The sequence below is a fragment of the Helianthus annuus genome, chromosome 13 (assembly GCF_002127325.2).
Source record: "Helianthus annuus cultivar XRQ/B chromosome 13, HanXRQr2.0-SUNRISE, whole genome shotgun sequence".
In the NCBI taxonomy this organism is placed as follows: Eukaryota; Viridiplantae; Streptophyta; class Magnoliopsida; order Asterales; family Asteraceae; genus Helianthus; species Helianthus annuus.
This window is the reverse complement of record NC_035445.2, coordinates 80,898,613-80,922,986: the sequence shown is the minus strand read 5'-3', so window position 1 is coordinate 80,922,986 and position 24,374 is coordinate 80,898,613. Positions and strand designations below refer to the sequence as shown.

The following is a 24,374-nucleotide window of genomic DNA, read 5'->3' as shown; positions in this document are numbered from 1 at the left end:
TTATGATATTTTTTACGAAGTTTGAATGTAAAGTAAATACGTGAATTTTTTTCTGTGTATCTTGTAATTATAAATGTGAAATCTTATATGACATAAAAAACTGTTGTTTAAATATAAATGTAATTATTATTCTCTTAAAACTCAAGGTGGGTTTAATATGTAATATACATATAAAATATACGAGGCATGCATTTGAGGCGTAATCAGAGAAGAAGACATATATCCGAAGAGTTTGTATATTCCACATGTATTAATAAGGATGTAGAACACATGTTAAGCTAAATTCTAATACCCATGTGGCTACTATTAAGTATTAACTATTTTGTACTCTTATTTATCTTATTTTATCTGTTAACTCATACATTTTCTAATACTACTATTAGATTTAGTATTTATTCATCACGGGACTAGAACTCTAAACTCTAGCCCTAAACTTCATGAAAAGAGACAATTTTTTAATCACACATTGATACCGCGAAGCTACACAATCTTTAGTTGTATACCTATATAGGTCCCTGGTCCAAATACAGCTTCCACTAGTGCCTTAACTTCTTGAAGGCCACGTGTCCAACATAAACAACGTTTTAGCTAGTCTAACTAGTTAGGAGTTAGCACTATATTAATAGAACCCGAAAGTTTTCCCAAACACGTTCTCGTAAAAAAATAAAAAAAAACTTTAACAGAAAATGAAACCAACATACATTTGAAGGATTGCAAACTCACAAAAATGGCAACCAAAGCATGGGATAATATGGTAAAACATATCAAATGGATATTTTCTCAAAGTTTACTAAATCTGAACATCCAAAATCATGTTAAAATCCATTTATGTATATATTCAAATTGGAAAACAAAAAACATAAAATTAAGATCCTTCATCATATGTATAAGCTTTAAAGTAAAGCCTTCAAACTCAAAACTACACATTCTTTACAAATGTCAAAAAAAAAAAAAAAAAAAAAAAAAAACCACAATTTCTATAGATACACACAACAAGCCCGGTTTTGACAAGTCAAAAAATAGTCGACACAACCTTAGCACCACGACTATGCAAAGGAAAGTATCGAGAGTCCAATTGAAAACTTATAACGTTTTAAAAATAAATTCATTTAAATAAAAAAATCTACAGAGGTTGCTGAGTCTGCAATGCTATAGCCTCGGTCACCATTACCAGTACCTCACTCATCGTTGGCCTTAAGTTTGGATCCCTGACCAAGCATTTTTCAGCAACAAAAGATATCTTTTGCATTGATCTTTCAGAATACTCGTTTCCAAGCTTCGGGTCAACTGTTGTGTTTGGCTTTCCTGCACACGTGCAGCAGCATACCCATCCCGTGCATTTAGATTTTATTTCGGAGTTTTTTTGGACAGCTGGAGGTCGACCCGTGATCAGTTGCTGAAGAAAGATGCCATAACTCCATACGTCGATCTTGTATGTTAGGCGCCCCGTTTGAATGTATTCAGGGGCTGCATATCCCGTAGTTCCTACTACCTGAATATATATTTAACAGTACTAGAAATTTTAATTTTATTTTTTGAAAATAAATAGATATATGAGGAAATCTGGTTATGCAATTTGCCTAAAAGAAATCCATAGACATAAATGATACATGTCCATTATGCTTTGACCTAATATCAAAGATTGAAAGACAACCTAGAGATCGATAAAACGCACATAAATTCTGGTTAGGGGTGTTTTTTTTCAACCGAAACCCGAAAACCGACCTGAATACCGACTAAGCCGACCCAAATAAACCCGAAACTGGTATACCGATTAAGCCGACCCAAATAAACCCGAAACCGAATAACCCGAAGCTTATTTGGGTCTGGTTACGGATAACAAAAAACACGAATAACCCAACCCGTATAACCCGAAACCCGATTAAAAAACCAGAAAAACACCCCTAATTCCGGTCAAAGACTCATTAATTTGATTTTAACACATAATTACCAAATAGACAAAAAAAAATACCAATGTCGAGACATGAGACCGTCCTTCTTGAGGACCTTCCCTAACAAAGCCGCAATCGGAAAGCTTCGCATTCCAGTTCTCGTCAAGAAGAACATTCGAGGGTTTAAAATCCCTAAATATGATCTACAGCGTTAAATTCAGACAATGTTAGTTAAGATAATATCAAACAAAGAAAACACTCGAGAAAAAGTGATAACTGTCGTATCTGAACACCACCTGGTTGTCTCGCATTCCCTCATGTAGGTATTTTAAACAAATAGCAGCATCGCGGGCTATATTTAGTCTCACGGGCCAAGAGATATGTTGCTTTGACTTGCCCGATAAATGATGATCTAAGCTTCCGTTAGCCATGTATTCATACACCAAAAGCCGGTGGCTTTCATTTCCGTGTTGTTCATAACAGTAGCCGATTAGCTTCACAAGGTTCGGATGTTGAATCTTCCCAAGACAATCCACTTCTGTCTGCCATTGCCTCGGTACCTGTCACACAAAACTAGGGGTGAGCAATAACCAAACCATTAACCGAATCCCAACCGAAATTAACCGAAAACCAGCACACAACAGGATCATTCATACGTAACTACGAGAAACAAACATTAAACTTGTTAAACATCTTGTAACATTTGACTTTCTTTTTATGGAAAGTTTAAGGAAGACTTACATTCGGATCATTTTTACCGCGCTTCACAGCCACTTGAATATAATCAAACGGGGGCTCTGACCCCTTAATCACCCCCAAATGTACACTCCCAAATCCACCCTGCCCAATCTTGGTAGACTGGTCAAAGTTTTTAGTGGCTTCATTAAGCTCAGCAAGTTTGAATTCCCGAAGAGTGGTGGATCTCCCATTCAGATTCGGGACACCCGAGCTTATATAATCTACACTTCGAGAAGTGGATGCAGCCCCCGGCGGTCCCTGATCAAAATGTGAATGGGCGGTAACATAATTTTCACCAGATTGGGTTTCTTGTGCATCACCAGACGACCATAATCGCATACAGAAAACCATTTTTTTAACCCTTCACTGGCATGAGAAACAGATAACTCACTTCAAGATTCAAGATTCAAAATTTAAGATTCAAGGTTCAAGATTCAAGAATCAAAATCTGTATTTAAGAATAACCACTCAAACTTTTCCATAATTGGTCAAACAGAAATCCTATTAAGTCAACTGACAATAATATCAAGAAAGTGAACCCTCAAACTGGTAATCACACTATGTATGAAGTAGTATGAAGCAGAATAAAGACAAAGCAATGAAGCATACTAATTTCGACACAACCTAACAATGATTTACAGAAACAATCGAAAAATTGGACAAAACCCATAAAGGATTGCCAAAGAAAGATATGATGCTTACATGAAAACACAGGATTCAGCTGAGAATAATAAGCATGATCTTGAGCACAATCCCAAGAAAGGGAGAGACCCTTTGCGAAAAGTCAACCGAAAGTAACAAGCGAATATGTAGTAAACATTGCATACAAATTATTATAAGAATTAACATTTTTAGTAATGATTTACCCGCGTACACAAGTCCACAACACGTTTTATTATGATTGAGAAAACTATATTCTAAAGATGCTACACGTTTTGTCTTAAAGATTCTAACCCTTGTAATGTTTTGAAAGTTATAATATAAAAAATAATTCACGACAGCCTAACCCTCACACTCAAATCTCAATGTTTTAAAAACCGGTTTATACCGGCCGATTGAACTGGTTAGACCGGATGCTTGACACGAATCATACCGGTAAATTGAGGGAACGACAAAGAAGTTGTACCGGCGGTAAATTAGGTTATACCTGTTTAAACCGGTATACCGGTACCAAGTCAATGCTTAAAATTTGGACTTTTAATCTTTCATGGCCAAAAAATGTGACGATTTACCTTCTTAGTAAAACGTAGCCTCCAAAAAGGTACAAATAGTGAATTTTTGGATTATTTTTTATTATGGATTAACTTTTGGAATATTTTTTATTATGAAATGATGTAGTTTTTGATTATTTTTTGAGTAAAAATTGTATTTTATGGATTTATAGGATTAATTAGTCAACCCGGTTGAACCGCACGGTATAACCTGGTTCAACCAGTTGAACCATTTCTGAGCCTAACACGGTACGATTTAAAAACCAGTTTTTAAAACATTGCTCACACTATTTGGAAAGTTTATTTGGATGGAAAAAAGGAATCTAAACTATTCGTCGTTAGCCGCCAACAGTTTCAACTTTAAAAATAACCACTGACAGTCCCACCAACATGCATTAGGCATCAAGCGGTTTTCTCTGAATGATCCTTGACTCTGAATACTTCATGATTTCTAGGTGGTTGGTTTCTTCAAAACAAACATTGTCAGTCTTGCCACATGAAGAGTGATTAAGATGGTAAAGAATTGAGAGTATAAGTTTAAAGTTTGCCATTTGTGACTGTGTATGAGAATGCATTAACCTTTACCAGCGAGTATTTGTTGAGACAAGGAATCACGGTTTCCCTTTTCCTCATATCTTAGAGACAACGACGCTTGATATTCGTATTAATTAAGGATGTTAATATCTCTTATTCAAATTAGTTACATATATCTTTTCTTTTACCCGTTAGACCACATATGCATCACTAACTTTAATAATAAATGCGACCTGGGTCGAATATGGAATTAGGGGTATTTTGGATGTAATCCGGGTCATACCTTTTTTTTTTTGAACGGCAAATTTGGATCAGTGACAGATCACTGGAGTATCATCCTGCCACCAGCAGAACCACCCGATCATATCCATCTCCACTAGGCAATAATGTCTATACACCAATTCAGGAGGAAACCCAATAAATCTAGGAAAAACCCCCTTTGTGGGAATCGAACCCATGACCTAATGGTCATAAGTCTTATTCCACCACCAAAATACCACTAGGCTATAATGCCATGGGTTAATCCGGGTCATACCTCTTCATGGTTAAACCACCTAAAAGCATTTTTCAAGCGAGCATCGAACGTGCTCGAATGCTTAGCAGTTTGAACAGCCCTATACGTGGTTAAGGTTGAACCACCTAAAATTCGATTTTAAACTCACCTAAAGTAAGATAGAGTAAATTAGGGTTTTTGTGTCTTACCTCCCTCCAATTCACAAGTGGATTCCAATCTAACGGTAAAATTTGGGGATTCTTGTGAATTCCTCCTACATTCTTTCCATGAATTTCTCCCGCAATTTCTTCATCCGAAAACCATGCTTCTCCACTCCAACTACTCCAATCAATCTTCAACCCATTCACCCTCACCAATCATCCAACTTTTGTCAAAATCATCAACATTTCGCAACACCCATTTCGCTATCCACGTTCCTGTAAAAGAAATTCACCAAGAATCAACAAACAGTGAACACCCAACCCATTGGTTTCGTTTCGTGGGTCATTCATTAGTCATGATTCTATTGCATTGTGAATAAGAATATGAATGGAGACACGAGGATCAACCCCTTTTGGGTTAAATACTTGATCTTCGTTTCAATATTTCTTGTGGGTCAAAATGTTTGGTGCCAAAAGGCTGCTCCTTCACGTAAACCTGTACCTCGAGTCTCACCCATTCTTTCAAATCTTTTTCTTGCAAGGTTTAACAAAACTGTTGAAAAATTCCAGCCAGAAATTGAAAAAGAGATAGGATTTTGCACAGAAGATGTGTAAGTAATCATTTTTTTTAATACCTTTTTTTTTTTTTTTTTTTAACTTATATCTGTGTTCTGTTCTGTTCTAGAAAGAAAGATTTTCATGGAGCTTTTGACTTCCAAGGTAGAGATAGATTCTTCCAGAAGTGCCAAGAAAAGATGCAAGGTTATTCATCCCTGTTATGTTATTCTTGGAAATAAAGCTATCAAATTTCTTGTTATATACATATAGAAAAAAAGTTTAAAATACAATAGTCCTTAACGTGCGATGCGTACGCATAACGTGCGTAATTACTATAGAATTTCTTGTTATATACATATAGAAAAAAAAGTTTAAAATACAATAGTCCTTAACTGCGTATGCATAACGTGCGTAATTAGTATAGAATTTCTTGTTATATACATATAGAAAAAAAAGTTTAAAATACAATAGTCCTTAACGTGCGATGCGTATGCATAACGTGCGTAATTACTAATTATGAATATAACATGCGTGATTAGGGTTTACTCATGCGTGATTTTGTTGTTTTTTTGGTGACCACATGCGTGATTATAGTTGCCGTTCCTGATTGTGGTTTTTGTTCATGTGTGATTATGGTTTTCTGTCCATGCGTGATTAGGGTTTGAGTTTTATAACATGAGTAATTTACTACTGTACGCATCTCACGTTAAGGACTATTGTACGTTAACCTTCCCCCATATAGCTAGGAACATGTTCCTTTCGGAACCAATCCAATAATATGTTAGGAACCGCAAAAAAAAAAAAAAAAAAAACCCATATTAACTAACTATTACTCAATTTCAGACCTCCCAATTCGATTGTGTACCGTAGCGGAACTTAAAGTATACTTCACAAGCTTTTTAAGAAATGCTGGTGACCAAAGCATTTCTGAATCTCACTTCTTAGAACCTAACCGAAACTGTAATCTGACGTCATGGTCTTCCGGATGTGAGGCGGGCTGGGCCAGTGCAGCCAATCCGGGCCAGAAATACGATTACAATGAAACAAATCCTAAAAAAATGCCTTTCAGAACATCAAACAGTAAGCCATGTTGCGAGGGTTTCTTCTGCCCCGAAGGTCTCACATGCATGATCCGTAAGTTAACTTCACTAAATCATTGAAGTTGTCAACTTTATGGCATTCGTTAGGGCTGCAACAAGACCTTGTTCGTGTTTGTTTGTTAAGAAATATATGTGTTCAAGAACTGTTCATGAACACTTACCGAATGGGATTTTGTGTTCGTATTCGTTTTGTTAAGGAAATGAACGTGTTCGTATTCGTTTGTTAATTTTAGGCAGCAAATGAAAACGAACGTTGATGAACACTAACTAATGTTCATGAACACAAATAGAAACAAACGAACACAAACAAGCGTTCATGAATAAAATATATAATGCACTGACACTTGATAAATATTTTATTTTTGGGAATTTTGAAGTATTTAAATAAAATATACAAACTAAAAAGACTAATGAACTATAAAACATAAACGAACACGTAATCGAAAGTTCACGAACATAAATGAAGGAACACGGCCTCTGTTCATCTTCGTTCATTTAACTAAACGAACGGAATTTCTCGTTTGTGTTCGTTTGTTTAATAAACGAACAAACACAAACGAACTTCCCGCCGAACGGTTGCTTCACTAACTGTTCGCTGAACGTTTGGTTCGTTTGCAGCCCTAGCATTCATTACAATCTTTTTTTTTTTTTTCATTTTATGTTGATTCATGCCTGCAGCATGCCCATTGGGCGCGCACTGCCCTGTTGCGAAACTCAATCCAGCAACCGGGATTTGTTTGCCGTAAGTGATTATTTAAAATTCGATCATCAATTATCATCTTTACACATTATACATGGGTTATATAACTTATATCTACAGTATTAAGACATACATTCTTAGAAATCTTTTTACAGATACCATTACCAATTACCTTCAGGCAAGCCGAATCATACTTGCGGTGCAGCTGATATGTGGGTCCCCGTACATTTGGGTAACGAGATTTTTTGCGATCCAGGATATTATTGTCCAACAACTATCAAGAAAATCGAATGCCCTCGAGGGTATTTATAACATTTCCATAGCCTACCCATGCATAGACGTTTTTTTCATTTATCATTCCGATACGCGTTCGTTCATGCTTAATTATTTTTTGTTTGATTGCAGATATTATTGCAGGATGGGCTCTAGAGTTAAATACCGTAAGTTTTTAATGCACATATATCTGTGTGATCTTCGTGTTATAAAGATTTAGTATTTTGAGTTAAATATACGCAGGATGCTTTGCTGGCACGCAGTGCGAGAAGGGAACCGAAATTCCGAGCATGCAGGTTTTCGGAGTTTTGCTCATTGTAAGCGATCATTTAATAAGAGGGTAGGGGTGAGCAGAAAACCGAAAAACCGAACTGAAACCAAAAAAACCGATTTAAACGAACCGAAAAAAAAACCCGAACTGCACAAATAACCGAACCGAAGTTTACGGTTTTGGTACTGGTTTGTATAACATGTAATGCTATGCAATTGTGTTTTGCAGGCTTTGCTGACGGCTATACTGATTGTCGTATATAATTGCTCAGACCAAGTAATCTCGACACGATACGAAAAACAAGCGAAATCCCGAGAAGCAGCGGCGCAATACGCACGAGATGCGGCACAAGCAAGACAAAAGTCAAGAGCTTCAAAAGATAATTGGAAACCGTCGGGATTACAAGGGTTGCAAGAAACGCTGTCACGGACATTCACACGAACGAAAACCAAAAACGCAACTGGACCACAAGTGAACAAGAAAGACACGCATTCGATCGATGATAATTTGGAAGATAAAAGTAGTTCAAATTTGGAAAGCGGAGATAAAAGTATAAACACAAAGCACGCGCGTAAAGCTTCGAAAGAATTACATACGAGAAGTCAAATATTCAAATACGCGTATGGTCAAATCGAGAGAGAGAAAGCAATGGACGGGATGAACATGGACATGATGTATGATGGCGAGGGTATTTCTTTACGGAAACGGCCTAGGATTGAAGTCGCGTTTAAGGAGCTAACGTTAACGTTAAAAGGAAAGCGAAAGAATATTATGAGGTGTGTCAGTGGAAAGATTTTGCCGGGTAGAATATCGGCTGTAATGGGCCCTTCAGGCGCCGGAAAGACGACGTTTTTATCTGCTTTGACCGGAAAGATAACCGGATGTAACATGTCCGGGATGATTTTGATAAACGGGAAAAACGAATCTATCCACTCGTATAAAAAAATCGTCGGCTTTGTACCACAAGATGACATCGTTCATGGAGATTTGACCGTAGAAGAAAACCTCCGGTTCAGTGCTCGTTGTAGGTATATGCTTGCATTTTACGCGATAAATCATTCCGACAAATCATTCCTATTATTTTTTTATGAGTAAGATGCCATTTTCGTCCCTGAGGTCTGGCTAGTTTTGCGACTTTCGTTCAAAGGTTTGTTTTTCCGCATCTCAATCCAAAAAGTTTGAAATCTTGCAATTTTCATCCGGCTCGTTAACTCCATCCATTTTCTCCGTTAAGTCAGGGGTATTTCCGTCTTTTTGTTAACTTAAAGGGCATTTCAAACCTTTTGGATCCAGATGCGGAAAAAACAAACTTTTGGACGAAGGTCGCAAAACTGGCCAAACTACGAAAAAGCATTTTACTCATTTTTATTATGTACCGACTCTTTGTTCTGTATCAGACTATCAGCTGATATACCAAAAGCCGATAAAGTTCTAATAACCGAAAGAGTAATCGAGTCGTTGGGGTTGCAAGGAGTGAGAGATTCTAAAGTCGGGACAGTTGAAAAACGTGGGATTTCCGGGGGTCAAAAGAAACGGGTCAATGTCGGGCTCGAAATGGTCATGGAACCGTCACTATTAATATTAGACGAGCCAACATCCGGGTTAGACAGTGCGTCTTCTAGTTTACTTCTTAGAGCCCTTCGACGTGAAGCCCTAGAAGGGGTCAACATAAGCATGGTCGTACACCAGCCAAGGTATTATATAACCGCACTTACATTACGGTTTTAGTTGTTATGAAAGGAAGCATGACGGTTTTCTTTTTCAGTTACTCGTTGTACAAGATGTTTGACGATTTGATACTTCTAGCAAAAGGCGGTCTAACCGTGTACCACGGGCCAGTTGAGAAAGTTGAGGAGTACTTTGGGGGTATGGGAATCACGATTCCCGACCGTGTAAATACGCCTGATCACTTAATCGATATTCTCGAAGGTATAACGAAACCGGGTGGGAATGTGACAGCTCAGCAGCTTCCCGTAAAATGGATGCTTCACAACGGGTACCGTGTACCGCCTGATATGTTGCATTTATGTGAAGAAAACGGTTCATCATCGGCACATGTTGAACCCGTTGAGCATGCGGATAGTCAACGGGAAGTTGAAAAGTATAATTACTTCACTACCCCTGACTTATCGGGTCGAGTAACTCCTGGTGTTTTTAGGCAGTACAGATATTACATTGGAAGGTAATATACAAATATTAATAATATCATTTTATTTTTGTTTCTTAGAATATAATTACTTCACTACCCCTGACTTATCGGGTCGAGTAACTCCTGGTGCTTACCATGCTAACCTGACGACGACCAAAACTGGGAAAAACGTAAAGCAAAACCACGAATGTCTAACACCAATTAAGTGCCTCACTTGAAACGTAGACGAAGTCGAATTTATACCAACAACTTTATTGAAATTATAAATTTTTTAAAGTTTAGGGATAGAAAAAGTAAATCGGTAAAAGAAAAAGGAAAACAAATACAATGATTAAACTTCATGGAGTGAAAATGAAAGTTTACACTAAATGACGAAATAGACTAAAGGACAAAATGACTATTATTCATCACGGCGTTCTAAATTAATATATAAATAAATGACAAATTCTCATTTGCACGTACAGGGTTGCTAAACAGCGATTGAGAGACGCTAGAGTACAAGCAGCAGATTATATAATTCTTTTGCTTGCTGGAGCATGTTTAGGAACCATGGCCGAAGTGAGTGACGTGTCGTTTGGATATTCCGGTTACCAATATACCGTTATCGCTGTTTGTAAGTTAAAAATATAATCTTATTTAAAGGAGTAAAATGCCATTTTCGTCCCTGAGGTTTGACCAGTTTTGTGACTTTCGTCCAAAGGTTTGTTTTTCCGCATTTGGATCCAAAAGGTTTGAAATCTTGCCATTTTCATCCAACTCATTAACTCCATCCATTTTTCTTCGTTAAGTTAGAGGTATTTCCGTCTTTTTTGTTAACTTAAAGGGCAATTTCCGAATTGCCCTTTAAGTACATTATGCTAAATGCTTGCACATAAAGTGAAAAAGACCGAATTGCCCTTTAAGTTAACAAAAAACGAAAATACCCTTGACTTAACGGAGAAAAACAGACGGAGTTAACGAGCCGGATGAAAATGGCAAGATTTCAAACCTTTTGGACCCAGATGCGGAAAAATAAACCTTTGGACGAAAGTCGCAGAACTAGCCAAACATCAACGACGAAAATGACATTTTACTTTATTTAAAGTATAAATTTGTCAAAAAAAAAAAACCCTATAAATTTGTTCTTGTTTTATGATTTCAGCTCTGTTATGCATGATTGGAGCTTTGAGGACATTTTCTTCGGATAAATTACAGTACAGGAGGGAGAGCGCGAGTGGCATGAACAGTTTATCTTATTTCCTGGCGAAAGATACGATGGACCTTTTAAATGTAGTCATGAAGCCGTTAGTTTATCTTTGCATGTTCTATTTTTTCAGCTATCCTAGATCAAGCTTCGAGTCGAATTATTTGGTTTTGTTATGCCTTGTTTATTGTGTCACCGGCATATCTTATACACTCGCCATTTCGCTTGAGTTCAGCCAAGCCCAGTTGGTACTTCGTCTTTCAAAATAACCACTCGTTCATCATATACATATACATATACATATACATATACATATACATATACATATACATATACATATACATATACATATACATATACATATACATATACATATACATATACATATACATATACATATACATATACATATACATATACTAACTCTATCTGTAAATTCTTTTCAGTGGTCTGTACTTCTTCCTGTGGTTTTGACTCTCATTGCAAATCAGGATAAAACTTCTGCGGTTTCATTAGTATCACGATTTGTATTCCCGAGATGGGCTTTGGAAGCGTTTGTTACCGCAAATGCAAAAGAGTAAGTCGTGAGCGCAAATACTATCATTGAGGGTGTGGAACTGCCATGACCCGTTTGTCTTTTTTGCAGGTACACGGGTGTCTGGCTGATGACACGATGTGCTGCGTTGAAGAAATTTAACTTTGATATTCATAACTCGAAGAAATGTCTTTGCTATCTTATGGCAACCGGATTCGGTTGTCGTGTTCTAGCTTTCATATGTTTGATGTCGAGGTCGAAGTAGTGGAAAGTTTGAGCTTAACGGGTTGACTTTTTTTATCGGTCAATCGGCGGTGTTGGTAAGTCAAGAAGCATGAGGTCTGAGGTTTGATTATTAACAACTTTAGAGGACACACCCCTTGGTAGGAAGGATTAAGGTTTGAGTTAAAGATGTTAGATACCCCAATTAATAGAAATCCTTGTAGAGCTAGATGTTTTTTGTATAAATATTTTTATGATTATAGATTATTTTGAATTTGAATTTTATAACCCACAGGTAACCCATATATACGCCTGGCAACACTGACCCGTAGACTTAATTTTGGGTCAAAATGGGTCTTAATAATGACCCATTCGGGTGATTCTGGACAAAAGTAAATCGATAAACGGGTCAAAACGGGTTGAACTAAAACAAGTAAAATCTGAGAACGGGTTGAAACGGGTATGATTAAGACTGAGAAAGGGTTAGAATGGGTAGGTATTAACATTAAGAAAGGGTCAGATGGGCGCATTGGTGTTAAAACTCACCGTCCCAAGCTTCCGGTTACCGATTGTACTTCTGACCGACCTACCACCGATTATCATCTACTGGTGTACTCTGAACACCGCTGCTGCCACCACTGCTTATAATCAACCACTGTATATCTGCCGTCGTATTGCCGCCCGCCACCGCCACCACTGATTATCACCAACCGTCGTACATCCGAAAGCATCACCCATTTCGTGGTTGTGTTTTATTCTGGCAGACAAATTTTTTGAGTAAAGTATAATATTTGGCATTTGCGTATGTAAGAATCCATGTATTAAAAATGCGTAACCGACTAAGCCTTAACGTGTATAACCAGCGCCAGTTACGTATCGATGATTGGTTAAGTGTGTGTCAGGGCCAAGTAACGTGGCGGTAGGCACACGTTTTCCGGCCTCAATACGTGTAATCAGCTCCGCACGCGTCACCGGCATTGGGATACGTGTAACAGGCATTTAAACATGCATAAACCGACACATGATTGCGTGTAACCGGTGCCGAAAACCAGAAAGTCAAAATAACATTTTCTTAAACCAACCCGTTTTGACCCGAAACCCGTTCTGACCCAAACTAAAATGACCTTTTTTTGGACCGACCTGTTTTGACACGCAACTCAAACCTGCCCGACCCGACCCGTTTGCCAGGCCTATATAGGTATTTGTTTCTTCAACTCATAACGGATGAGTAATGAGCAACCGGTAGTCAATTAGCAGTCCCCACCACTACTGCATATTGGGGTAGGAATTGATATGATATAAACCGATGTTCCCTTTGCTTGAGGGGATGCATCACTTGGTGGAGTTTAATCATTTTCCTTGTACGGTATCTCAATCACTATCAACAAATGGCATCTAGTAGTACTTTCTCACTTGTAATCTCAATAAAATAACTCAAATGATATCTCCAAATGCGATGTACAATTCTCTAAAATATACATGTAAACTATATCAAAATCTTACACAAAAAGGAAACAAATAATTCGAAAAAGATTTTAGTGGAAAGTGATTTGATTCACTTTGGCCGATGAGATCACTAGTCGAACCTGCTCAATCATTATCAAACTCCTTTAACCACAATCTTTATGCCACATACTCTACTTTCCGTTACTAGATTTACAAGTATCAATCAATTATGATGTGGTCATTGACTCACGACGATGCTAAGACCCTTTGTGGTGCATGTGTCGTGTTAGTGATGAATGTCGGGACAAATGTTTTGACAAAAAAGAGAAAACGACAGATATCTCAAACAAATATACGAGGAAGGTAGGCAAGACATGTTTTTCAATGTTTACGTGTTGTCTTGGAATTTTGTAAAATGTGTGTGCGCATTGCTACTTAAGATGTTTGCGACTTTGTACACGTTTCTAATAATCACGCCACCTACATGTCTGTACCATATCGTATAAAAAATAAGAACTTTAATATAGGATCATGCTAATCACACACGCCAAAATAATTTTCACACCCCTAAGCGCTCCGCTTTGGCCATAGCGCGGCGCTTAGGGCGACAAAAGGTGATACGAGGTTTCGAATGACTGACTGAGTGACAGACTGACAGACATAAAGGGTGACTAGGTTTCAGTCACCCCGTGAACCCTAAGCGCCGCGCTTTGGCCATAGCGCGGCGCTTCGATCCCAAATTCTGGCTTTAAATCACTAGCCAGACAACAGATTCATCACTCGAATAGTTTTCGGGCCTTGTTTTCTGTCGATCTTCTTTGCTCTATTAGTTAATTTTTTTGAAAAAACGATGTCGTGGTTCAGTAACTATCTTTTCGGTGATTATTCTGACGAGTCGGTTGTTCCTGATTCTTACGAGGGGACCGCTATTTCTGACTCGTTTGAGAAACCGGTGTCGTCCAACTTGAGGGAGACAGAGGTTGTATCTGGCATTCGTTATCGTGATAACACGGTGCAGCTGGATTTGAATACCCCTGTGGAGGACCCTTACGCACAACAAGGTTATTCGAATTTCGGTTACGGTGGCGACTATAGCTTTGTACAGCAGGAGTGTTATCCAAACGACAGTTACGGTTGTCATCAAAGTTATTCAAATTTCGGTTACGGTGGCGAGCAAAGCTTTGTACAGCAGGAGTGTTATCCAACCCAGAGTTACGGTTGTGAACAAAGCTTTGAACATCAAGTCTATTCGAATGTCGGTGACGATGGTGAGCCGGAGGATGCGTCTGTTGACGAGGAAGGTTGTTACCCGGTTACATTTTCGTTTGATACAACGCAGACCTTTTCGTCACGTAAAGAGATGGTGCGTTGGGTACAAGACACGGCAAAAGACAATGGTTACCTCATTGTGACAAAGAGGTCGAATAAAAGAGGAGAGAATTACAAGATTTGGTTTCAATGTACTTTTGGCGGGGAGCATAAGAGTGTAGCTACACAGAGGAAAACGGGTAGCAAGAAAATAGGCTGCCCGTTCGAGATGATCGGGTTTTCGGAATCATCCGGAAGTGTTTGGAGGATCGAGGTGACGAAGGCGAAGCATAACCACACTCCCATTGAAAACTTCGAGGGTCACGCGTATGCGAGAAGGCTTTCTTCGGAGGACAAAAAACTGGTTAAGGAGTTGGCAGAGCAAGATATTCGCAACCAAAGTATTTGGCGAACGCTGACAAAAAACAATCCGGCTAGAAAGCTTATTCCGAAAGATATACACAACGCTGTTCAGAAGATCAACGCCGAAAAAAATGTAGGTAACTCTCCGATGCAAAAACTTGAAAACATTCTTATCGAAAAAAATTACACTTATTACATGCGCACGAATGAGATATCGAACGAAGTTGAAGACGTCTTCTTTGTTCACGAAAAATCATTCATTATGTGGTGTGCCTTCCCGCATGTGCTAATGATTGACGCCACATACAAAACGAACATGTACAACCTGCCATTTGTTCAGGTCGTAGGCATGACGTCGACAAACAAATCGTTTACGGCTGCTTGTGCTGTAATTTCCGCCGAGAAGTCAGAGAACTACCTATGGGTGTTGCAGAGGATCAAGTCTATGCTGGCAGGATGTATGGAACCGCGCGTGATTTTAACAGACAGGGATTTTGCGCTAATGAACGCGTGTGAACAAGTTTTTCCAAAAGCGCATAAGTATCTTTGTCGGTTCCATATTCAACAAAATATTAATAAGAACAGCAAGAGGAAATTCTCTGACAAGGAGTGGAAAGAATTCGTACGTACATTTTGGACATTGTGCGAGTCTACGACCGAGGAAATATACATGTATAACTTGGAAAACTTTGAAGCACAGCTGAAAGAAGCTGACCGTGAACGTGAGTATTTCTTACATAATTATGTTCAAATTTTATATAATAACAAAAACTGACTATTTACGTTTTTTAATTTTAGAGGTTTATGATTATATGAAGAAATCCTGGTTGGATCCGTACCGTGAAAAGTTTGTATCTTGCTGGATTAACCAAACTATCAACTTTCGCCAGACTACGACCAACAGGGTTGAGAGCATGCATGCAACATTAAAAAGTCACTTTCCAAGTCATCGCAACACACTGGATAAACTTGTACTGTATGTTGATCATGTTGTTGCTAAACAATACACCGAGATTAGAAATACCTTTGAAACAAGCCTCAGAAAAGTGATGACGCACCACAAGAATCAGCCCATGCTTGCATATATTCTCAGAAAGGTTTCAATATATGCGATTGAGCTTTTGAGTATGGAACTAAAGCGTAAGGAAGACGGGTTGAGAGCCTACGGTGCAAGCTGTGGTTGCCAACTTTTTACCAGCTGTGGTTTGCCATGTGCCTGTCGTTTGAAAAAGTTGGAAAATAAAGGTAATTATTATTTTTGAACTTTCCCGTTATGATTTTGCCACCTAATTTGTTTTCATCCACAGGTCAGGAAATCCGGATCACACACATAGACGTGTTTTGGAAGAAGCTTGACTTCAAGCCTGCCGCGCTTTGGCCATAGCGGGGCGCTTTGGTCCCTCGTTATACCCTGAAGCGGGGCATCTCCCCCCTCACTTCACCCAAACAACATCACACACACAAACAGTGCGATTTCACACACTCGAGCCATTTTCGTTGATTTTCCGAGCTTTTCAGCGGCTAAAAGGTTAGATCTAAAGCCCTTAGTCTTCGTGTATCATTTAGTGTATATTTTAGAGCATGTTTGTGTTGATTTGAGGTTAGATTGCTGCTGTGTTCGCTGCTGTTCTTCAAAATGAAGAACCAAAGCGCCGCGCCGAGGCCATAGCGGGGCGCTTTGGTTCAAGTTTATTTTTTTTTTCTTTATTTAATTATCTATTTAATTATTATTATTTAATTATTATTTGTTTAATATTATTATTAGTTTATTATTATTATTAGTTTATTATTATTAATAATTATTTGTTTAATAATTATTATTAGTTTATTAATATTAATAACTATTTGTTTATTTATTATGTTTATTAATATTTGTTTAATAATTATTATTTGTTTAATAATTATTATTAGTTTATTATTATTATTTAATTATTATTTGTTTATTTATTATTATTTGTTTAATAATTATTATTTGTTTATTTATTATGTTTATTAATATTTGTTTAATAATTATTATTAGTTTATTTATTATTATTTAATTATTATTTGTTTAATATTATTATTAGTTTATTATTATTATTAGTTTATTATTATTAATAATTATTTGTTTATTTATAATTATTAATAATTATTAATATTATTATTAGTTTATTTATTATTATTTAGTTATTATTTGTTTAATAATTATTATTAGTTTAATAATTATTAATATTATTATTAGTTTATTTATTATTATTTAGTTATTATTTGTTTAATAATTATTAATATTTGTTTAATTGATCAACGTGCAGGGATGGATTTATCCGATGAGGAGATTGAGCATATTGATGAGGGATTGGAGGGGGGCGAGGAGGAGCCGGAGTGTCCGTATCTTCAGTTTCCGGTGGGGTCACGAGCGAGGGGGAGATGCGCTAGGTTGCGCACTATACCGATTGGGGAGCACGTTGGGATAGACTGGGAGCTGCTAGCTACCGTGGGGGAGATCGAGCGGGCGCGAGACATAGTTGGGCTAGATACTCCTTGGTCGCGCCTATTTCAGATGGCGATGGAGGACTCGTACCCGGAGCTTACGTACGAGTTTTGCTCTACGTTTACATACGCGCCGCATCCGGCCGATTACGTGGAGGACCCTTTATTTCCGGTACCCGAGGTTACATTCCGGCTGGCCGGTCAGCAGTTTGAGATGAGCGTGCGGGAGTTTGCTGTCCACACAGGTTTGTACACTGAGCCTGAGCTTGATACTGATTTATATACGCAGGCTGTTACGATGTTGGACAGGCAGACTCTTATTAGTTTCTGGAGGGCCATTTCCCGGGTTCCCTTTGGGAAATCCTGGCAAAAGGCCACCACCATCAGAGATCCCTTGTTCCGATACCTGCACCAGGTGATTGCGTCTACTATCGTGCCGCGAGGTTCCAGCAAGGAGAAGGTCAACCTTAGTGACCTTTTCTTTCTTTACTGCCTACTACGCGGCCATCCCTGCGATCTAGCAGCCAGCCTGGCAGATTACTTTGCTACTGCATACCATCGGCAGCTCCGCGGGTTTCTTCACACTGGCTCGTTTATCACCGCCATTGCACGATCGCTAGGGATCGTGCCCGAGCTAGATCCGCTGCTGTCCGATCCGGTCCCGTCATCTAGGTTGGGTCGCGCGTCAGTATCCGCTATGCAGATCACCCGTACCTATGATGTCGGGCTCCGGTTCAGGGGTGCTGACGGGCTGATTTGGCAGCCAGAGGTGTTGCCGGAGGTCATCCCGGTTGTTATCGAGCTGAGGCCTGGGGTGTTAGCCCCTCCTGAGGTTCAGCGGGAGGCTCGACGGGCTCAGCGACAGGCTCTGGGCATCGATGAGCCTGAGGATCAGCCTGAGGGTCAGCCTCAGCCTCAGGCTCAGGCTCAGGCTCAGGCTCAGGCTCAGGCTCAGGCTCAGGCTCAGGATGATCCGGCGCAGGAGGAGCCTGTCGAGGAGGTTCACGTACCACCAGTTCAGCCAGCTCCTGAGCCGCCACAGTACCCGCAGCACGTTTACGCTGACCTACCTCCGGTAGCGCGTGAGGTGGCTCGGGATTTCGACCGGCGCCTCAGACGTCAGGGCGCACGCATTGACTGGATCGTCCAGACGCTCGTTGAGCTACGAGAGCTCGCTGCGTTGCCTCCACTTCCCCTCCCACCGTCCCCACCGCACGAGGATTAGTACATTAGTTTGTTTGTTTAGTGTTTTGTTATGTATTATTATTGACTCAGTTGTACCTTTTTGTTGTGTATTGTATGTACAAACTGATATATATATATATATATATATATATATATATATATTGCAGTTAATCTTTTATTTAAATCACGTTGGTTCTGGATTGTTTACGTTTAATGCTTTCTGTATATTTTATTTAACGTGTTCGCTTTATTTAACGCTCGTTCAACTTATTATATACACCTTCTGTAAAAATAACGACGTAACGACGTAATTATAAAACAACGTTAATTTAATAAAATAACGACATTTTAATTCAAAAAAGGCAACATTCAATCATTCAAAAACAAATTCCCATTCATAACGGCAAATATCACATAAAAATTTTTTACTTCAAAAATATCTACCATACTAATTCAACCAAAAATCACTACAAAACTAACCAAAATCAACCCAAATAATCCCCACCCCAAGCCGTTTGTCTTTTTGCACACTCAAAGCGCCCCGCTATGGCCAAAGCGGGGCGCTTTGGCTTAGGTCAACAGACAAGGACTGACAGAAGTCAGTCCTTGTCTGTTGACCAAAGCCAAAGCGCCCCGCTTTGGCCATAGCGGGGCGCTTTGAGTGTGCAAAAAGACAAACGGCGTGTGCGAATAGACCCAGCCTTAATATAACATAAAATCCAAAAAGACCCACAAAGTACACAAGTAAATTTCAAAGTAGTACACAAACTTCTAATCTCTAAAAGGCCCATGCATATATATATATATATATAGGGGGCTGCTAGAATGAGAACCACCCCGAGTTGTAAGAACCGCGAGAACTACACCCCACGGAGCGCCGTTCGCCATGATTTTTTTTTTACAAGTAGATGTGTGTATTATAAACACAGCCGTAAAAAATCATGGCGAACGGCGCTCCGTGGGGTGTAGTTTTTTACACCACAAGTTTGGTGTTTTTTAATTTTTTTTCTTTTTTCTTTTTTTTTTCACCAAACTTGTGGTGTAAAAAACTACACCCCACGGAGCGCCGTTCGCCATGATTTTTTACGGCTGTGTTTATAATATACACATCTACTTGTAAAAAAAAAATCATGGCGAACGGCGTTCCGTGGGGTGTAGTTCTCGCGGTTCTTACAACTCGAGGTGGTTCTCATTCTAGCGGCTCCCTATATATATATATATATATATATATATATATATATATATATATATATATATATATATATATAGATGGATATATATATATAGATGGATATACAAGATATAAGCTCTTCAACATATATACACTCTATAGATCTCTTCTAGTCCCCTGCAATTAATACATGCTCTCTCTCTCACACCCCCCCCCCCACACGTGCGCGCACATAGACACTACTAGACACACATCTTTATATACATACTTATTGAAGATGGTGCAGCTGAAGATTGTGAAAGCATGGCTTAAAAAGAGGCATACAAATGGAGTTGTAGCATGGTTAAGATGTGAAAAATGGTGCCCATGGGCAATCAGATGGACATCATCATCCATTTATGATGATGATGATGACTACATTCCAAGGGATGTCCCCAAGGGTCATTTGGTAGTCTATGTAGGTGAAAACGAAAGGAGGTTTGTTATCAGTGTGAAATTACTAAAAGACCCCTTGTTCAAGGCATTGCTGGATAAAGCTCGAGAAGAGTACGACTTCACTGCTAGTTCCAGACTCCATATCCCCTGCAACGAGAACGCTTTCCTCAGTGTGGTTCATTGTGACAGAAGATCTAGTTTTTGCATCTGAATTTCAAAGGCCTTTTTTTTCTTTTATATTTGAAAATTCGTGTATAAAGGCGTGCAGATTTAATGCAAGATCAGTAGAGAAACCCGAATTTTTAGGGATTTCAAACTTCACGTGTCGACCCACGCATGAAGATGATGAAGATGCATTTCAATGAATGTCCTAAAGGGTCATTTAGTAGTCTTCAATGTGAAGTTACTAAAAAGCCCTTTGTTTAACGCGTGTTTCTGGATCAACAACTTCACTACTGATTCCTAAATCTATATCCACTGTCATGAGGTCATTTTCCTCAGCGCTATTCGATGTGCAAGGGATCAAACATCAAAGATTCCTTTTCTGTCTTTAAATTCAAATAAATTTTACCAAAAGATCGGAAAATTAGTGTAAAGCATGCAGCTTTATTACAAGATGAACGAACCTGATCTTCAAAAGGATTCTTAACAAGAGATGTGCTGTCATTAATCAAATTTTGACCTCGTTTTTTTCTAATTATCATCGTAAAGAACCATAACTAAGTTATGCAAAAACTTAAGTACAGTGATCAAGTTATAAACAAGTCTAAAACCACAACAACCGAATATAGAAGAAGTCGTTCGATCTACCAACCTCGGATACCAGACAGAAGTATATGTGTATAGTGTATTACATTCTGATTTTTGAGGCGTGCTGTTAACATTAAACTTGTGAAGAAAAACAACCATTCCATCTGGAAAAAGAATGTACACAGTATACAAAGCATCAAGTTCATATCATCTAACGAAGGTAACGCTAAACATTACTGTATCATTAAACACTCACATTTGTATAACCGGAGCGTATTTTGCAAAAAAAGAAATACCCAAACGATCATCTATCGTCTTTAAGCATGGCTTCAAGCTCTCTTCGACCGAAAGATGTTCGGTTAGATCTAGCATCCATGGATTTGACAGCGAGATAATGTATCATCCATGCCACCATAAAGTAAACCTCCATGAACGATTGGATCATGGAGGCAAGCAATTTGCCAAAAAAATATGTAAGTATATGTCTTGCAAACGACCCGCAAACGATACCTTCGAAGCACTTGAGATTGATCGCGGGATTGATCATTAATGACAACAAGCGACACCCTTCTTTAAAAACTTCTTTCCCGGATTTCCTCGAATCCACCATAGCCACCCAAGCATCCAAAGCGAAAACAAACGACATCACCATATCCAACAAGAACCACGACAACAAAAAACCATAAATCTCCTTTTCAAATCCCGTAACCCAAGGTGTCACCATCGAGAACGGCATAAACTTCAACCTAACGAAAATCTTGAACAGCGAATACTGATCCTCGATCTCCCCAAAAAAGTAAACTCCCAACAACTGAGTCCACGCATCCCTAACCACCCATCTCATAATAACAAACCCCGACAACCGTCTCGCACCCAAGATCGCACCTTTCTCAAACGTCTCACGCAACAACCCGTTCTTCCTTAAGAACTCATTCACCACCAACACAAACACAACCCCATGAACCCAAACTTGAGTAAACACAAATGCAACAATCATAACCCCATAACAACCAGACAAAAACCCAATCAACCACAACAATGTATTCAACTCATCATATTCAAGATCAACCCCAACAAACAACAACTGCAACCCACTTTTACTCTCAATCTTCCCATCGTCTACCACTACAGAATCATTAATACTATTATTACGACTATTATTAACAATAACATTTTCAATTGATCTAAACGACATCTTGACACTAGAACGCACAATTTCAGAAACCCTAATCCCATTATCTGTAACAGAATCAGAAAAACCCAATTGGGGATGAAAGGAATCAAGAATGATCTGGGTATTATTCAATTGGGTGTTCTCAACATTCCCAAAGAATCTTTGGTCAAGTTCTTCATCCCCTGAGAAGAAATCATCGTCTAGGGTTCCGACACGGGTGAGCTGGAGAAAGGGGCGGCGGCGGCGGAGGTGGCGGTGGTTTGTGGTGGGGTTAGGTGGGGGTTGAGATGGGGATAAGAGTGATTCGATTGATGGGTCGTTGTCGATGTGGGTAGTGAGGAAAGTAGTGAGGTTTTCGATGTTTGTTCGGAGACAGAGGAGAAGGAATGAGAGGATGATGAGGATGCGGAAGTGGTGGCGCGTGGAGAAGATGGTGGTGGTGTGGTGGAGGATTTGGGTGGCGGAACGGAGGTCAACTAGGCGCGGTGGTCGTGGTGGTGGAGGGTGGTCAGTCATGGCGATGGTTTTTTTTTTTTTTTCTTTTTTTGATGATGAGTGATTATGATTTATGGATGAGTGTTTTTTTTTTGTTTTTTTTTTTGGAGGGTATTTAGTGATGAGAATAGGGATGAATAGTGATTATGTCAAGATCACTTTGGGAGAATTGTTTTGAAGTATGCAATCCTTTGATCTTTTCTCCCATGGTGGTTTTTATATTTTATTGATGTGTTTTGGTAGATGTACATTTAATAGCATGAACTTTTGGTTTGGTGAATATTTATTGCTATTTCATTTCATGAAAATCTGTTCTTTTTTTTTTTTTTTTTTGTTGTTTGATCGTTTTGGTATAGTTTTTTTGAGCTTTCGTGAAGAAGAGAGGAAAACGATGTGTTGATGTGAAGAAGAGAGAAGAGTTGTTTTTTTGTTTACGTCCAAAGTTGGATTATGTGGGAGGAGATGTGGTTTTGGAGTCGTTTTTGTTTGTTAAAGGGGCAAAGTCTAACTGGGGTGAGAGTAGAATATGGTGCGACGGTGTCTTTAAAGCTTGTGATTGTATATGTTCTTAGGATATAAGGAATCAGTCTGTGGTCATCAAATCATACCTATGATACAATTAGATTATACGTTAAAGTAAACTTAGTTATAATGAATGGTATATTTACAGTTGTCCAATTAGACCGAAAGGTTTGTGATATTATAAACTAAAAGGGATCAAGGGAAAATGTAGATATAACTAAAACAGATTGGGGGCAAAGTATATATACTCATTGTTGGGGATCATTTATGAGTACGGAGAAAGAATATTTATTATTCTTGAATTAGATGTTTGTGATTGCAAAAATGTCCTTTTATGCAATGTACTTTACTATTCAGATTCACTAGTTGTCAACTATGAACATTGCAACTTAGAGGGGACGGGTCACCGAAGGTGGATCGGTGAGTGGGGTGCCGCACGAGGGGATTATTCCAGGTGGTGGATCGGTGAGTGGGGTGCCGCACGGGGGATGATTCCGGGTGGTTGATCGGTGAGTGGGGAGTAGGAGAGAAGGGGTATGGGCGGTGAGTATTGACCGAAGGTGAATAAGAAGCAATGGAGGAGAGAGAGAGGAGAGAGGAGAGAGACAACCAATCAATTTTTTTTAATTGAGTGGGTGTTTAAATAATTCCTAGTGTTTGATTTGAGTAGAAAATAAGAAGTGAAGGGGGGAGGGGGGGAGTTGACATGACATGAGATTATTGGGTAGAGAAAACTCAAACATCCTAAAGTGTTTGAATGATACCCCCACCCTTAGACCATGTGTAGTGGTAAGATGTTATAATGCCCCCACCATGGGGCATTATCCGACACGTGCCATCCTAGTCAGCGTTGGGCATTATAGCATAAAGTGGTGTAGTGAGGCATTATTCCAATAACGCCCATATTATTTTTAATGAAAAAAAAATTAAAAGGATGTCAGGTTGAAAAATTAAAAGGATGTCATTGGTGGAAAAAGTAATTGTCAACAAAAGTGGCATGGAAGTCAACAAAAGTGGCATGGATGTCAGAGACCAC

The 24,374-nt window shown here is 38.8% G+C and overlaps 3 protein-coding genes across 5 annotated transcripts; 1 reads left to right on the top strand and 2 right to left on the bottom strand.

The window, feature by feature from the left end:
* Positions 1-881: 881 nt before the first annotated feature.
* LOC110898322 (serine/threonine-protein kinase PCRK2) lies at positions 882-3,487 on the bottom strand. The gene is made up of 5 exons (XM_022145088.2): positions 3,333-3,487; positions 2,634-2,996; positions 2,189-2,452; positions 1,973-2,095; positions 882-1,492 (listed from the first exon to the last, which is right to left on the bottom strand). Exons 2-5 carry the CDS (start codon positions 2,979-2,981, stop codon positions 1,124-1,126), a joined length of 1,104 nt encoding a protein of 367 aa, XP_022000780.1. The 5' UTR covers positions 2,982-2,996; positions 3,333-3,487; the 3' UTR covers positions 882-1,123.
* Positions 3,488-5,081: 1,594 nt separating this feature from the next.
* Positions 5,082-12,300, top strand: LOC110898321 (putative white-brown complex homolog protein 30). Of its 3 annotated transcripts, none has more exons than XR_004877315.1 (14): positions 5,082-5,640; positions 5,715-5,791; positions 6,431-6,721; positions 7,366-7,429; positions 7,543-7,689; positions 7,793-7,827; positions 7,904-7,977; positions 8,160-8,959; positions 9,329-9,625; positions 9,697-10,113; positions 10,545-10,638; positions 11,222-11,511; positions 11,710-11,840; positions 11,910-12,300. XR_004877315.1 is itself a non-coding variant. In XM_022145085.2 (14 exons), the coding sequence occupies exons 1-14, from the start codon at positions 5,414-5,416 to the stop codon at positions 12,061-12,063; spliced, it is 3,153 nt and encodes a 1,050-aa protein (XP_022000777.1). In that variant the 5' UTR covers positions 5,082-5,413; the 3' UTR covers positions 12,064-12,300. The 3 variants fall into 3 exon arrangements, 2 of the variants coding, with proteins under 2 accessions (XP_022000777.1, XP_022000778.1); XM_022145085.2 differs by having other exon boundaries at positions 10,545-10,693; XM_022145086.2 differs by having other exon boundaries at positions 5,573-5,640; positions 5,719-5,791; positions 10,545-10,693; positions 11,910-12,297.
* Positions 12,301-20,983: 8,683 nt separating this feature from the next.
* On the bottom strand, positions 20,984-22,991 carry LOC110898320. The gene is made up of 2 exons (XM_022145084.2): positions 21,404-22,991; positions 20,984-21,311 (listed from the first exon to the last, which is right to left on the bottom strand). Exon 1 carries the CDS (start codon positions 22,835-22,837, stop codon positions 21,452-21,454), a length of 1,386 nt encoding a protein of 461 aa, XP_022000776.1. The 5' UTR covers positions 22,838-22,991; the 3' UTR covers positions 20,984-21,311; positions 21,404-21,451.
* Positions 22,992-24,374: the final 1,383 nt, after the last annotated feature.